Consider the following 12,180-nt stretch of genomic DNA (forward strand, 5'->3'; position numbering starts at 1 on the left):
ACAAAATACTGTTAATCTGACTATCTGCAGGTTTTACACGCTTACATACACACACGCAGTTACTGTCCCTCCATTTAGAAAGGCAGAGGCATCACGGTGTGATTATTTTACGTGTAGTTGTTTTTTCCTGTGTAATCAATACATTTTTCAAAAAATGCCTCTCTGTGCAAAATGGGTTCAAAAACATAAACAGCTGTGGGATGCTGTTTGTCCGTGATTTGAACCGGGGGACAAATTGTGGCAGGATCAGCCTGATGTTATTTGAATCCTGCTGTAACTTTACTGTATAAAGAGCAAACATCTCCAAAATGTCAGGAGTAGTTAGTCATTACAACAAGTGTTTGTGAACTAAAAATCAAGAATGTGGGATGCTGTTTGTCCGTGATTTGAACAGTCCAGCGCGTGCATCCGACAGGGAAAACTAATTCTGCAGGGGAGGCCTACCTCGGCACTTGTGCAGGTGAAACCAAAGTATATGAAAATATGCTTCACCATATTTTCTAGTCTTTGGCTTGGAATGGAGTTGGTTTGGAAACATGTTCAGCGACGCTTCATCTCCTGCTTTGCGTTTGTGTGAACCTGTCCATTATGCTAGCATTGTCCAAGCGTTTTGTTTTTTTCCTTTTCATACCACCCCCCCCTCCCCCCGCAATGACTCTGCGTCCCCCCTAGGGGGCGGGCCCCACACTTTGGGAAGCTCTGGGTTACACACATGACTGCACAGAGAAACTTTGGATTTAGTCTTCATCCAGGTTTCACCTGACCTATGGGTAGCAGCATTATTTTGATACTTAGTTTTTAAGGTTGGTCTAAGTTTATTTGAGGGTGTATTTGATCAGTCCCACATCCACTGTCACCGTCGCCCTGACTCCTGCCATCAGCTGCTGATGCCACTCAGCCTCCTCGTCAGCTGCTCCAACTCCTCCTTCTCTGGGCTCAAGCTGCTAATGACACAGGAGAGGCGTGATCAGAATGATCTGTCACTGCCCCCTGAACTCACTGCACCACCCTCCCCTGCACCACCCTGCCCTGCAGCTGAGCCACAGAGAGACTTGAATTTGTTGATAGATTCATCATTAGAAAGTTCATCATTGACATTAATGAAGGGGTGGACCCAGTGCCATGCTCTGCCTCTCAGTGTGTCATGCAGGTGATTGTAGACAAGTCAGAGGAATAAGTCTGAGTAACAGAGTGGTTTGAATACTGGGGAGCACTGGAATAAAAAGCTGTGACGACGGCAGGGCTGTTTCCAATGGGGTCTGCTGGAGCAGGTGGAAAAGTCTGAGAAGAGCTGGATTGGCACCAAAGTGACGGAGTACCTTCTCTTGCTCTCCCCACTGCTCTCCTTGGTTTCCTGAAGACAGCCTGCGTCAGAATCCATGTTTGGCCAGATTGTTCTTTAACAAAACCAGTGTTTAGGGTTTACCAGGGTTTATTTCTATTTTCAACAGACAGAAGAGCTTTGACTGAGCGATCGCAGGCAGCTCCGTGGACACAAACACTGTTGTGAAGTCGAGAGGTGTTCTGAATACTGGACAGGTCCCTGCTGATGCAGCGATCTGGCATCTCTTCAGCCTTAAACAACACAAAGAGCAGGTGAGATAACCAACAAACCTCCTTCAGCTGAGAATTTGACATGAGAGCAGCGAGACCAGCAGGGAAGCACCTCTGAAACAGGTAATCAGACAGGGGAGAGAAGGGAAGTGAGCAAAGGAGGACCAAAAGCAACAGAGACGGATCAATGCACCACAAACTGGAAGAAAATTATTCACGTTATTTTGTCTCTTTAGTTTGTCCGGAGAGCAAAAAAAAACAAAGCTCTTTGTTGTTGTTTTTGTATTTTTACATTTACACATTTACAAGAAATTTTTTATTCGTTTATTCTTCATTTAAATAACTTTCTTTTTCAGTGCAATTTAACAGTTTTCGAAGCAAATATTGTTTAAGTGCTTAAGTGTTTGTGGCCCAGATGTGAGGTAGGAGAGGGACAGTCCGATCGATGTCCCCTTGTTTCCAGGATCTCTAAATGATGCTTCTTTAAATCTGATAAAGGCTACGTCCACACGTACCCGGGTATTTTTGAAAACGCAGATTTTTCTATGCATTTGCACCTTTCGTCCACACGTAAACGGCGTTTTCGGTCACTGAAAACTGAGATTTTTAAAAACGCCTGCCAGGGTGGAGATTTTCGAAAACTCTGTTTTTGCGTTTACGTGTGGACGAGAAAAACTGAGAAAACGCAGCGTCAAAGGTGTGCGCCTTTTTTGACGTCACACTGTGCGCCACGTTATTGTTTCGGTGAAATGAATTTCTACAATACTGTTACTGTTAATTGTACTCTCTGCAGTGTTTAAATGCTTACATATACACACACAGTTACTGTCCCTCCACACATACGACTCGGTTCTGCTTCTATGCCCCAGCTTTGTTTACTTTTTCCCACCGAGGCTTCTAGACTTCTGATTGGCCAACATTTCTGCACGGTTAGGAATATATCGCCACCTGTTGCTTTGGCATGTTCCTAGCAGCGTTTTCCTTCATTTCTGCCTTTACGTGTGGACGGGATTATTTTTTAAAATGAAAACGGAAAATCTCCGTTTCCAAAAATACCCGTGTACGTGTGGACGTAGCCAAAGACTGCAAGAATAACTTCAGTTCTCTCTGTAATCATCAATATGTTTGTGACTGTAAGGTTACAATTAATCTACTCTGTCCTGAAAACAGAGTTCACAGTGATGATCAGATACAATGATCAGTATCTGATAAAAAAAAAAACAACTGAAAAAAATTATAAAATATGCAGATTTCACATCTTTCATTGTTGCATTAATTAAAATATAGAGATATATATGAAACAGTAACAGTGATGCAGACACACTAATGATCTGTTTAGCTTAAGAAAACGTGAACTTCTAAACATTTGCTTCAGTGCAAGTTTAAAGAACTTCTTCATTTTTACACCCTTAAACCAGAGTCCAGCTCAAAGCCCCTGTGAGTCAGAGCTCAAGCCACACATTGTACAACCAGCTTCCTTTTCTTGGAAGTGGAGCACCTAAGGCGCCGTTAGCCGACAGTAAACTCGCCCAAACGTCACCACTGAGCTCTTTGTAGATAATCAGTTAAGAATCAAGTCAAAATTAGCAGGCAGAGCTTTAAGCCTGTAAAGTCTTAGAGTCGAAGCTTGTTCACATTCATTTGTGTCCATCACATCATGTCGATCAAGTCAGACTCTCTACAGGAAGAGCTGGAGACAAAAGGCGAGGCTGACGAGATGGAAGAAGACAAAGATGAAGGAGTGAGCAGGACGACCCCCGCTGCTTTGTGGTACAGGGCTTGAGGTAGTTGTGGTGGGGTTGGTGGTGGCGTTGGAGGCGCTGGTGGGGTTGGTGGTGGGGTTGGTGGTGGTGGTCGTGGAGGGTGGAGACAAGAGTGTCCCCAGCGTCTTCATCAGGAAGGTATCAAAGGAGCTCACTCTGGAGAAGGTCATGACTGAGCTTCGTCTTCTCCTGGCCGAGGGGCTTGGAGCTGTTAACACGACCGCCTGGAACCAAGAGCCGCCCTGCTTACACATCAGCGGGCCGCCAGAATCACCCTGAACAGACGGGAAGGGTCAGTTATTATTTTAATCTTATATGTTATATTTTCCTGTGACTCAAAGGAAGAGTTTAATACACCTTTGTTACCAGAAAGTTTGGACTATGATTATTATATTTACTTTTAAGCAGCTAAATCCAAGATCCAGAATAAACAACATGTCAGCAGACAGTGTTATAAGAAGAAGAAGAATCCAGTCATTTACCTGCTGCAGTGCAAACACGTCTGTACAGATGCTCTCACTCGATGATGAGTTCCCACAGTTTACCACCGAGGTCTGAAACTGCTGCATAACTTCCTCAGCTAACATCATGAAAGATAAGAAAATCCTGATGTTTGACTAAGAAACTGTAAGTGCAGTGGTCCACATGTGTAATCTGAGAGATGGACTGGTGCAGAGTCTGGGCAGAACTCTGTCAGCCTTCATGTTGCTGACTCACCTCCTCCTCTTCCAGGACTCCAACCGGCCGCCCAGCACGCCAAGCCCTCGGCGAAGGTTCTCCCGTTGTCCAAGCAGATGGGCTGGATGTAGTCAGTCAGGGTGGGCTGGGCAGATAGATGGAGGATGGCTATGTTGGTCCCGGTCGTGTTGCTCAGAGTGATATTTGTCACATTCAGCGTCACCTCAAAGGGGTTGGATCCATTTAGCTTCAGACGCCCCAACACGACAGTCCACTCGGACGCTACAGGGGAGCTGTGGGAGGAACGAAGCACACAAACATAAACTTCATCAGCTTCAAACAAGATCTACACCTTCACACTCAACTTCATGGGACCCAAGTTTTACAGACTTGAACCTGGTGACATTCAGGCCTGGGTCTTATTAAAGAGGTGAAGCTACAACGGCCCTGAGAGGTCAAACAGACTTCAACTGAAGAAAGAACTAGCCAATTGAAAACCTGCTACAGCACAAAATACAACAGAAGTTAAATGATGTCATGAACTGTCTCAAAGTAAGGGACAAGAAAAGAGTCCACACAAGAAGTTCACCTAAATTTGAGACAATTTATTAAACATAACCAATAGACTGATGCCTATGGAAGAGAGAGGCTGAGCACTTCATCTGAGCCAGCTTTAGCTGACAGTCCTCCCGTACTAGCTAAGAAATAACAGCAGGTCATGGCTTTCTTGAGTGGGAGCATCTTGAGTGGGAGCGTCAGCATCAGAGACTGCATTACGGATTACATGAACTTCTGTGTGGACAACACCGTACCCATCATAAAGGTACGGTGTTTTTCTAACAACAAGCCATGGATGAATCCTGAAATTAAGGCTCCCCCAAGGAGAAGAAGAGAGTCTTCAGATCTGGAAGTGAGAGCTGTCCAGAAGAAGCTGAAATGAAAGATAAGGCAAGGGAAGGAAAAATACAGGAGGAAGATGGAGGAGCAGCTGCAACAGGACAACATCAGTATCCCAGTGGATACTGGACTACCTCACAGAACGCCCACAGTATGTGAGGTCACAGGGCTGTGTCTCTGACACGCTGGTCTGCAGTACGGGGGCCCCACAGGGAACTGTGCTGGCACCGTTCCTCTTCACCCTCTACACCGCAGACTTCTCCATCAACTCCCCACGCTGCCACCTACAGAAGTTCTCTGATGACTCTGCCATAGTCGGCCTCATCACAGGTGAGGACGTCTCAGAGTACAGACAGTGGACTCTGGACTTTGTGGACTGATGTCAGCAGAACCACCTGCTGATCAACACTGGGAAAATCAAGGAGTTGGTGGTGGACTTCCAGAGACGCAGACCCACCACACTGACACCGGTGAACATCCAGGGAGTGGACATTGAGATAGTGGACTCTCATAGGTACCTGGGTGTTCACCTGAGTAATAAACTGGACTGGAGCCACAACACTGACGCTCTGTACAGGAAGGGTCAGAGCAGACTCTACCTGCTGAGGCGGCTGAGGCCATTTGGAATCCAGGGAGCGCTTTTAAAGACCTTCTATGACTCTGTGGTGGCATCTGTCATTTTTTACAGTGTGGTATGTTGGAGCAGCAGTTTATCGGCAGCTGAGAGGAAGAGGCTGGATAAACTCATCAGGAAGGCCAGCTCTGTTCTGGGATGCACCCTGGACCCAGTGCAGGTGGTGGGAGACAGAAGGACTCTGGCCAAAATAACATCTCTGATGGACAGAGTCTCCCAGCCCATGCATGTAAATGTTGCTGAATTGCAGAGCTGCTTTGGTGACAGACTGCTGCATCCTCGATGCATGAAGGAGCGTTTCCACAGGTCCTTCCTCCCTGCAGCTGTCAGACTGCACAATCAGAACTGCTCCCAACAAACATAGATGTTTACATCAGCGCTGTAACTGCAATATTTTATCAACTGATTCACTCTACAACCTGGGTTTGCCTCTTATCTGTATTTTATTTTATTTTATTTAATAATTACCTCTAAACAGTACTCTGTTTTTGGTAACCATTGTCCTTGATATAAATATGTAAAAAAAAATGTGTATGTTTCTGTCCTGTGTACTGTTTGTTTGTATATGTGTGTTTCTTGCTGCTGTTACATCCAAGTTTCCCCTTGTGGGACAATTAAAGGACTATTCTATTCTATTCTATTCTATTCTATTCTATTCTATGCCAACAGAGTTCTGGCTGATTGGGGCTGGCTCGGACCGGCTTATCAAAGAACAAGAAGCAGCTTCATTTGTTCAAAATCCCACAAGGCTGGCTGACATGATAGATAATGGCAGGGCTGTGAGTACTACGCAATATTGATAAGATCTTGAAGAAGAACAACGGGAATTGAGAGACCTGGTGACCAGTGATGGACATTAGACCTACTGTAAAACTGGAAGCAGTTTGTTCACACTAACCAAAACAACTACCATCTTCATCTCATGTGCCCCCCCTGGTGCCAGTTGGATGCTCAAGGCAAAAGCTGACGGGAATAATTCTCTCTTAGATAACAAAACTGTGTTGTGACCAGTGTTGGTCAAGTTACTTGAAAAAAGTAATCAGTAACTAATTACTGATTACTTCCCCAAAAAAGTAATCCCGTTACTTTACTGATTACTTATTTTCAAAAGTAATTAATTACTTAGTTACTTAGTTACTTTTTAAAAACATGATTTACAACCTGAATAGGTGATAAAGCGATAGATCTTTCAGCCCAATTCTACTTTTTCTGCATAATCCATCATACAAAATGTAATCAAATGGAAAAGTCTCTTTTTAAAACTTGTTTTATTAGTTTTAATCTTTTAACTTTATGCATCAAGCAAAAATTTAATTATCTGCAACATTCTCTGACTGGAAGAAATTTGTTTAACATTTAAACTTATTTTCTGCACATTCCAGCACATAAAATATATTTTTTTGTGTGTTTACACTCAGTCTTTCAAATAGATGCAAGTAAAACACAGCAGAAAATAAATAAAGTCAAAGACTCAGCAGTCCTTTTGCTCTATTTTCACCTGTAAAGCAGGAGTAGGGCAGGCGGAGGTTTAACCTGGTGCAGGTGTGCCGCAGCGGTCAGTGGAAGAATCCGCGAGTTTCTCTGTGAGTTTCCCATTACATCGTAGCTACTCGGAGCTTGCTTGGAAGTTTAGGGGTTTTTTCGCTGTAAAAAGAAGTTTTCTTCCCACGCACAACGGACACTAATGTTTTTGTCACTTTTTATGGAATCAAACTCAAAGTAAGGTCAGTACTTCCACGCTTTAAACGCTGCACGCTCATACTCTCTCCCGCACTCCATATATGATCCATTGTTGATCTGCACACAGCTGTTGTCACAAACGTCGCACTCGCTTACGTCACTGTCATGAGACATTCTCGCAAAAAATCACGGTTTTAGTAACGCAGTAACGCAGCGTTCCTACGGGAAAGTAACGGTAATCTAATTACCATTTTTGCAATAGTAATCCCTTACTTTACTCGTTACTTGAAAAAAGTAATCGATTACAGTAACGCGTTACAAGTAATGCGTTACTGCCCATCTCTGGTTGTGACTCTCCCCTCTCATTCAAGGCCACCCACGTCGACCGAAGATTGTTGACTTTTGCCTAACCGGGTGAAGGGACACTTTCTCTCAGCTGAACACAAACACACACACACACGAGTACACTGACACATACCTACACTACCACACACCCCCCTTCGAAGCTTTTGTCTTCTATGTTGTGAGATGTGTTGACTCATGTGCTGTGGGGTTTTTTTTCTGTTCTCAAACTGATTCCCTGTTGAAGCTCAGTCACCAATGAGTGTGTTAGTTCTTCTGTCAGATTCACCCTTTTCTCTTTATGTCTGAACTCCAAACTCTTAAAAATTGCTCAGTTTAACATCAGAAAGAGAATTTACTAATCAGAGGGTAACATACTGACTAACTCACCCATTGAACTGAATTATCGTCTGTGCAAACTTCAACTTCAGCTGCAACTCACCTTGAGAAACAGTTGGCGTTGCTCAGCACTGAGTCCAAGGCCACCAGAGTCCCACCGCACACGTGACTTCCATTCTTCTGTAAGCTCGCCATCCACGGCCATGAGCCGGCTGTCGCATCTGAGGTTCCTCCCACAATCCCAGAAGTTCTTGGAGCTTGTCCACAGACCACCGCTGAGGAGAAGAACCAGGGGGAGACAGAAAGAGGCAGGAAAAACTTGGATCACACAAAACCATCACTTCAAGTTCAGGTAGTGAAGAACTCAGAAAGTGTCAGAGAGCAGCAGCTGTATTATCTAAAAGTTTAAAGGAAACAAAGTGTTAATGTGATGGAAACTCACATTGGGGAGTGGTTGGAGGCAATGTGGTTGTAGGGGTGGTGGTTGTGGTTGTAGGTGTGGTGGTTGTGGTGGTAGGGGTGGTGGTTGGAGGGGTAGTGGTGGTGGTTGTAGGTGTGGTGGTTGTGGTGGTAGTGGTGGTGGTTGTAGGTGTGGTGGTTGTGGTGGTAGTGATGGTGGTTGTAGGAGTAGTGGTGGTGGTTGGCACTGGTGGCAGTCCTGTGCAGGAGACACTAAGGTCACTGTTGGTCCCAGTGGACGTGAACGTCATGAAGCCCGGCTGGTTGGAGGAGATCTGGCTGTTGATCCAGGTCTGGTACTGGGATACTCTGGCGTAGACTCCTGGAAGATTCGGCCTGGCACAGCCTCTCCCAAAACTGACGACTCCCGCCTGAATCCAGCGACCGTTCTGCTTGCTCACCATTGGACCTCCTGAATCCCCCTTTGAGAGCAGAAACATTTACTGTTAGCTGAGGAGAAGAAACTGTAGAAGGTGAAAATGTGCCAAACACGGGTAACAACAATCACCTGACAGGAGTCCTTTCCTCCTGCACTTAACCCGGCACAGATCATGTTGTCAGTGATTGATCCCACTCCATAGTCACAGTTACACTGCCTGTTTCCCACAACAGGAACCTCCACCTCCATCAGGTTTTGTGGAGAAGGAAGCGACACTGAAGGGGTAAAATAAATATATCAGTTTGTAATAAATAACATGTGACTGATTAACCTTCAAACAAAAGGGCGGCTCCTCCAAACTTAAAAACAAAGTGTAGTCATGTGTGTAAACAAAGATGGGGAAACATGTTTGTCCGCTGGGGTTAGAGCTCTTTGCAGAACACAGTCACATGACTTTGATGCCGCTCTGTCATCTTGTCCTGTTTTATGTTATTTGAGTATTTTAGATGAAGCACAACAGCTGCTGTTTTTAAACGTGATACAGAAATAAACTTGACACACAGACAGTAGATGGTCGTCAACATGTAGTAACTGTCTAACACCACCTGGGGGCAGTGTCAGATACACAGAAAGAATACTTTCTTTTAACCAAGGATCATTCTGACCTGACATCATCGTGCAGACAGCATGTTTGCTGCAGGTCCAGCACTTCCAGACTGTTTAATTCACATAATTATTCTTTCTTGTTTTGAACTCTGCACAGATTTAACCTCATGGAAATATTTTATTGCTCTAAATATTTCTGAGACAGCAAACTTGTTCCCTGTATTATTGTCATCATTTCTCTAAAAGCGATCAGGTGTCTTTATGACCCACCTCCTTCTCCAATGTTGCCCCAGCCGGTGACCCAGCTGTTAACACCGCTGTAGAAGAAGCTGTTTGAAGCTGCCAGGCAGACGGGAGAAATGTAGCTGCTGAAAGTCACCGGTGAGGAGAGCCTCAGGAGGCAGATGTCGTTGTCATCGGTATCAGAGTTGTAGTTTGGATGGTTGATGATCTGTGTTACTGTCCGAGACTCTGCATTGGGATTAGATCCCTGTAGACTCTGAAGGCCCAGATTCACAGTCAGACCGGTTGTAGTACTGCTGAGATCATCAGGAGCAACACAAACAGTGCACAGTTATTACAATTGTTATAGACGAGAAAAGATATATAAAGTTTGACTTCACAGCGTCTTTAAATCATGTTTAGTGTTCAGCTTCAGCCTCATTACTCACGTTTGAAAGCAGTGAGCAGCAGTCAGCACCCACTGACTGTTAATGAGGGATCCTCCACAGAAGTGGGACCCAGATCTTTGCAGACTGACCTGCCAGGGCCAGCTGCCATCGGGGGCCACCTGTCCTCCTACAATCCTGGTGTTCAGAGACGCCTTACCACAAACTGAAGACCGACATTAAAACACAGAGTGAGCATTACTGTATGAGCTGTAAACTCTCAGCATTACAAACTGCTGAGTGAGGACACAGTGACCCTGGGAGTCTACAGTTCACTCACAAACTAATATTCGTATGAAATTAAAGATTTATTACACATAAAAGTAAATCATTACACAAAGAAACTTTATCTTACCATCCAGCTGTGACTCAGACTCTGAAACACAGAAAACAAACCATTTTAAAACTAAAAATCTCCATTTATCTGTCTGTGATTAGTTCACTGTCTGTAATAGTAGTGGAAAATTGAGTGTCTGTGGTTAGTTATAAACAAGCCTCTGAGAAATGAAGCCAACCCCTGCAGTTCCTCTGTTGTCCAGTAGAGGCAGCAGTGAGTCAGTCCCCATAGTTTGCTCCTTCAAAACACCTGTTTTTATAACTCACCTATTTAAACTGTACTAATAAGTTTACATTATTAGGGGCGTGGTCTCTTTGGCTGAAAGGTGGATGGTGACACAGGCGGCTGTAGCTACTAGCTCTCTGCTAGGCCTCACCTCAGCTAACTGGAGTCCCTGAGCTGGACCTCTGGACTGTTTTTAATGACATCGTCTACCCAATAATTTGGCTGCTGTACGAACAAACTGTCCAAGAAGGCTGATCTCCAGTTTAGGTGAAATTCTAGGATTTTAATTGGGTGTTACTGAGCACTAATTATCAGGTGTCAGTGATGCTCCCATACAGCTAGCTTGCAGTAGCTGATTATCAAATCAAATCAAAACAAAATTTATTTATATGGCATATTTAAAAACAACAATGTCAATCAAAGTGCTTCACAAATTAGGAAATAAATAAAATAAGAGAAATCGACCAAACAGCAACACAAGACAAGACAAAGTTAGAAGCCAGCCAAATGATAGTCAAACTAAGTTAAGACAGCGCCAGGGTAAAAAGATTAATTCAAGCAAGATTTAAAAGACTTGATAGACTAAGAAGTGTGAATGGCAATAGGGAGATTGTTCCACAGTCTAGGTGCTGTAATAGCAAAGGCATGATCACCTCTGGTTTTCAGCCTAGACTTAGGTTGCATTAAGAGCATCTGGTTTGAAGATCTTAGTGCTTTTTTAGGATTAAACACGTAGAAAAGTTCTTTAAATAGCAAGGCGCAGTGTTATTTAAGATTTTATAAGTGAGTAAAAGAATTTTAAAATCAATGCAAAATTTATTCATCTCATATTGTTGTTCCAGATCAGCTCGCTCTTACAGCAGACTGTTTTTACCACCTGTTCTGAAGATCATTAACATACAGAGTTTCTGTAAGTGTGTGTGTGTGTGTGTGGGGGGGGGGGGGGGGGGGGGGGGTTGGGGGGGGAGTTGGTTACTGTGTGACTCAACAGGATGAAAACACTGATGATGTTTATCTCTCAGACAGAACCCACACAGAGAAATACTGTACACACGCTGCACGTTGTAATACTAATACTACTGCTGTATTACTGCAGTTGCTGACATGATGTTAAAGGAGGGTGTGTTTGTAGTTCAAACATTCAGCTCAGCACAAGCGCCTGATGTTTCTACAGCTGAATATATGTTTAGCCACCCTCCATAAACACTACATGGTTCATTAGGACAGCCTGCTCTGCTTCTGTGGATTCATTCTCAGTCAGTGTTTAGAAAACACAAACGTTTTGCACTCATAGCGAGGTGTATTGCCATCACAGTATGTCGCTCACTTCCTGCCCTGAACCATGATGAAGGAACCTGTCATCACTGCTTCAGCCGTCACCATAAACGGACACACATTTTTTCTTCAATAAATGTGATGACTATGCAGCAGTGTCACTTTAAAGTGAAGCGATGTGCTCCTGAGTGTTTTCGCCCTCTGAGTCGTACCTGATGCAGGTGTGTGCAGAGAGCTCTTACCTTGGGTCAGGAGCATCAGCCCGGCAGCCAAACACATCACTTTGTAGAAAGCCATCGCTGTAAAATACCTCCAGACCTGCTGAGGCTTAAATAACCTTCCTC

General features: G+C 44.2%; 1 protein-coding gene across 2 annotated transcripts; it reads right to left on the reverse strand.

The window, feature by feature from the left end:
- Window positions 1-1,439: 1,439 nt before the first annotated feature.
- LOC146387981 (transmembrane protease serine 9-like) lies at window positions 1,440-12,180 on the reverse strand. Of its 2 annotated transcripts, none has more exons than XM_084925033.1 (10): window positions 12,079-12,180; window positions 10,355-10,375; window positions 10,003-10,165; window positions 9,602-9,867; window positions 8,855-9,000; window positions 8,330-8,768; window positions 7,991-8,162; window positions 4,035-4,288; window positions 3,800-3,897; window positions 1,440-3,592 (listed from the first exon to the last, which is right to left on the reverse strand). In XM_084925033.1, the coding sequence occupies exons 1-10, from the start codon at window positions 12,131-12,133 to the stop codon at window positions 3,233-3,235; spliced, it is 1,974 nt and encodes a 657-aa protein (XP_084781159.1). In that variant the 5' UTR covers window positions 12,134-12,180; the 3' UTR covers window positions 1,440-3,232. The 2 variants fall into 2 exon arrangements, with proteins under 2 accessions (XP_084781159.1, XP_084781158.1); XM_084925032.1 differs by having other exon boundaries at window positions 9,602-9,870.

This window comes from Perissodus microlepis, chromosome 4 (genome assembly GCF_051167445.1).
Source record: "Perissodus microlepis isolate ML-2025 ecotype Zambia chromosome 4, ASM5116744v1, whole genome shotgun sequence".
Taxonomy (NCBI): Eukaryota; Metazoa; Chordata; class Actinopteri; order Cichliformes; family Cichlidae; genus Perissodus; species Perissodus microlepis.

Coding starts and splice junctions, on each gene's coding strand:
- LOC146387981 (XM_084925032.1), bottom strand. CDS start 12,133: ATGGCTTTCTACAAAGTGATGTGTTTGGCTGCCGGGCTGATGCTCCTG. Junction 8,769..8,854: donor GAGGAAAGGACTCCTGTCAG/GTGATTGTTGTT, acceptor CTGCTCTCAAAG/GGGGATTCAGGAGGTCCAAT. Junction 3,898..4,034: donor GAGTCCTGGAAGAGGAGGAG/GTGAGTCAGCAA, acceptor TCATGATGTTAG/CTGAGGAAGTTATGCAGCAG.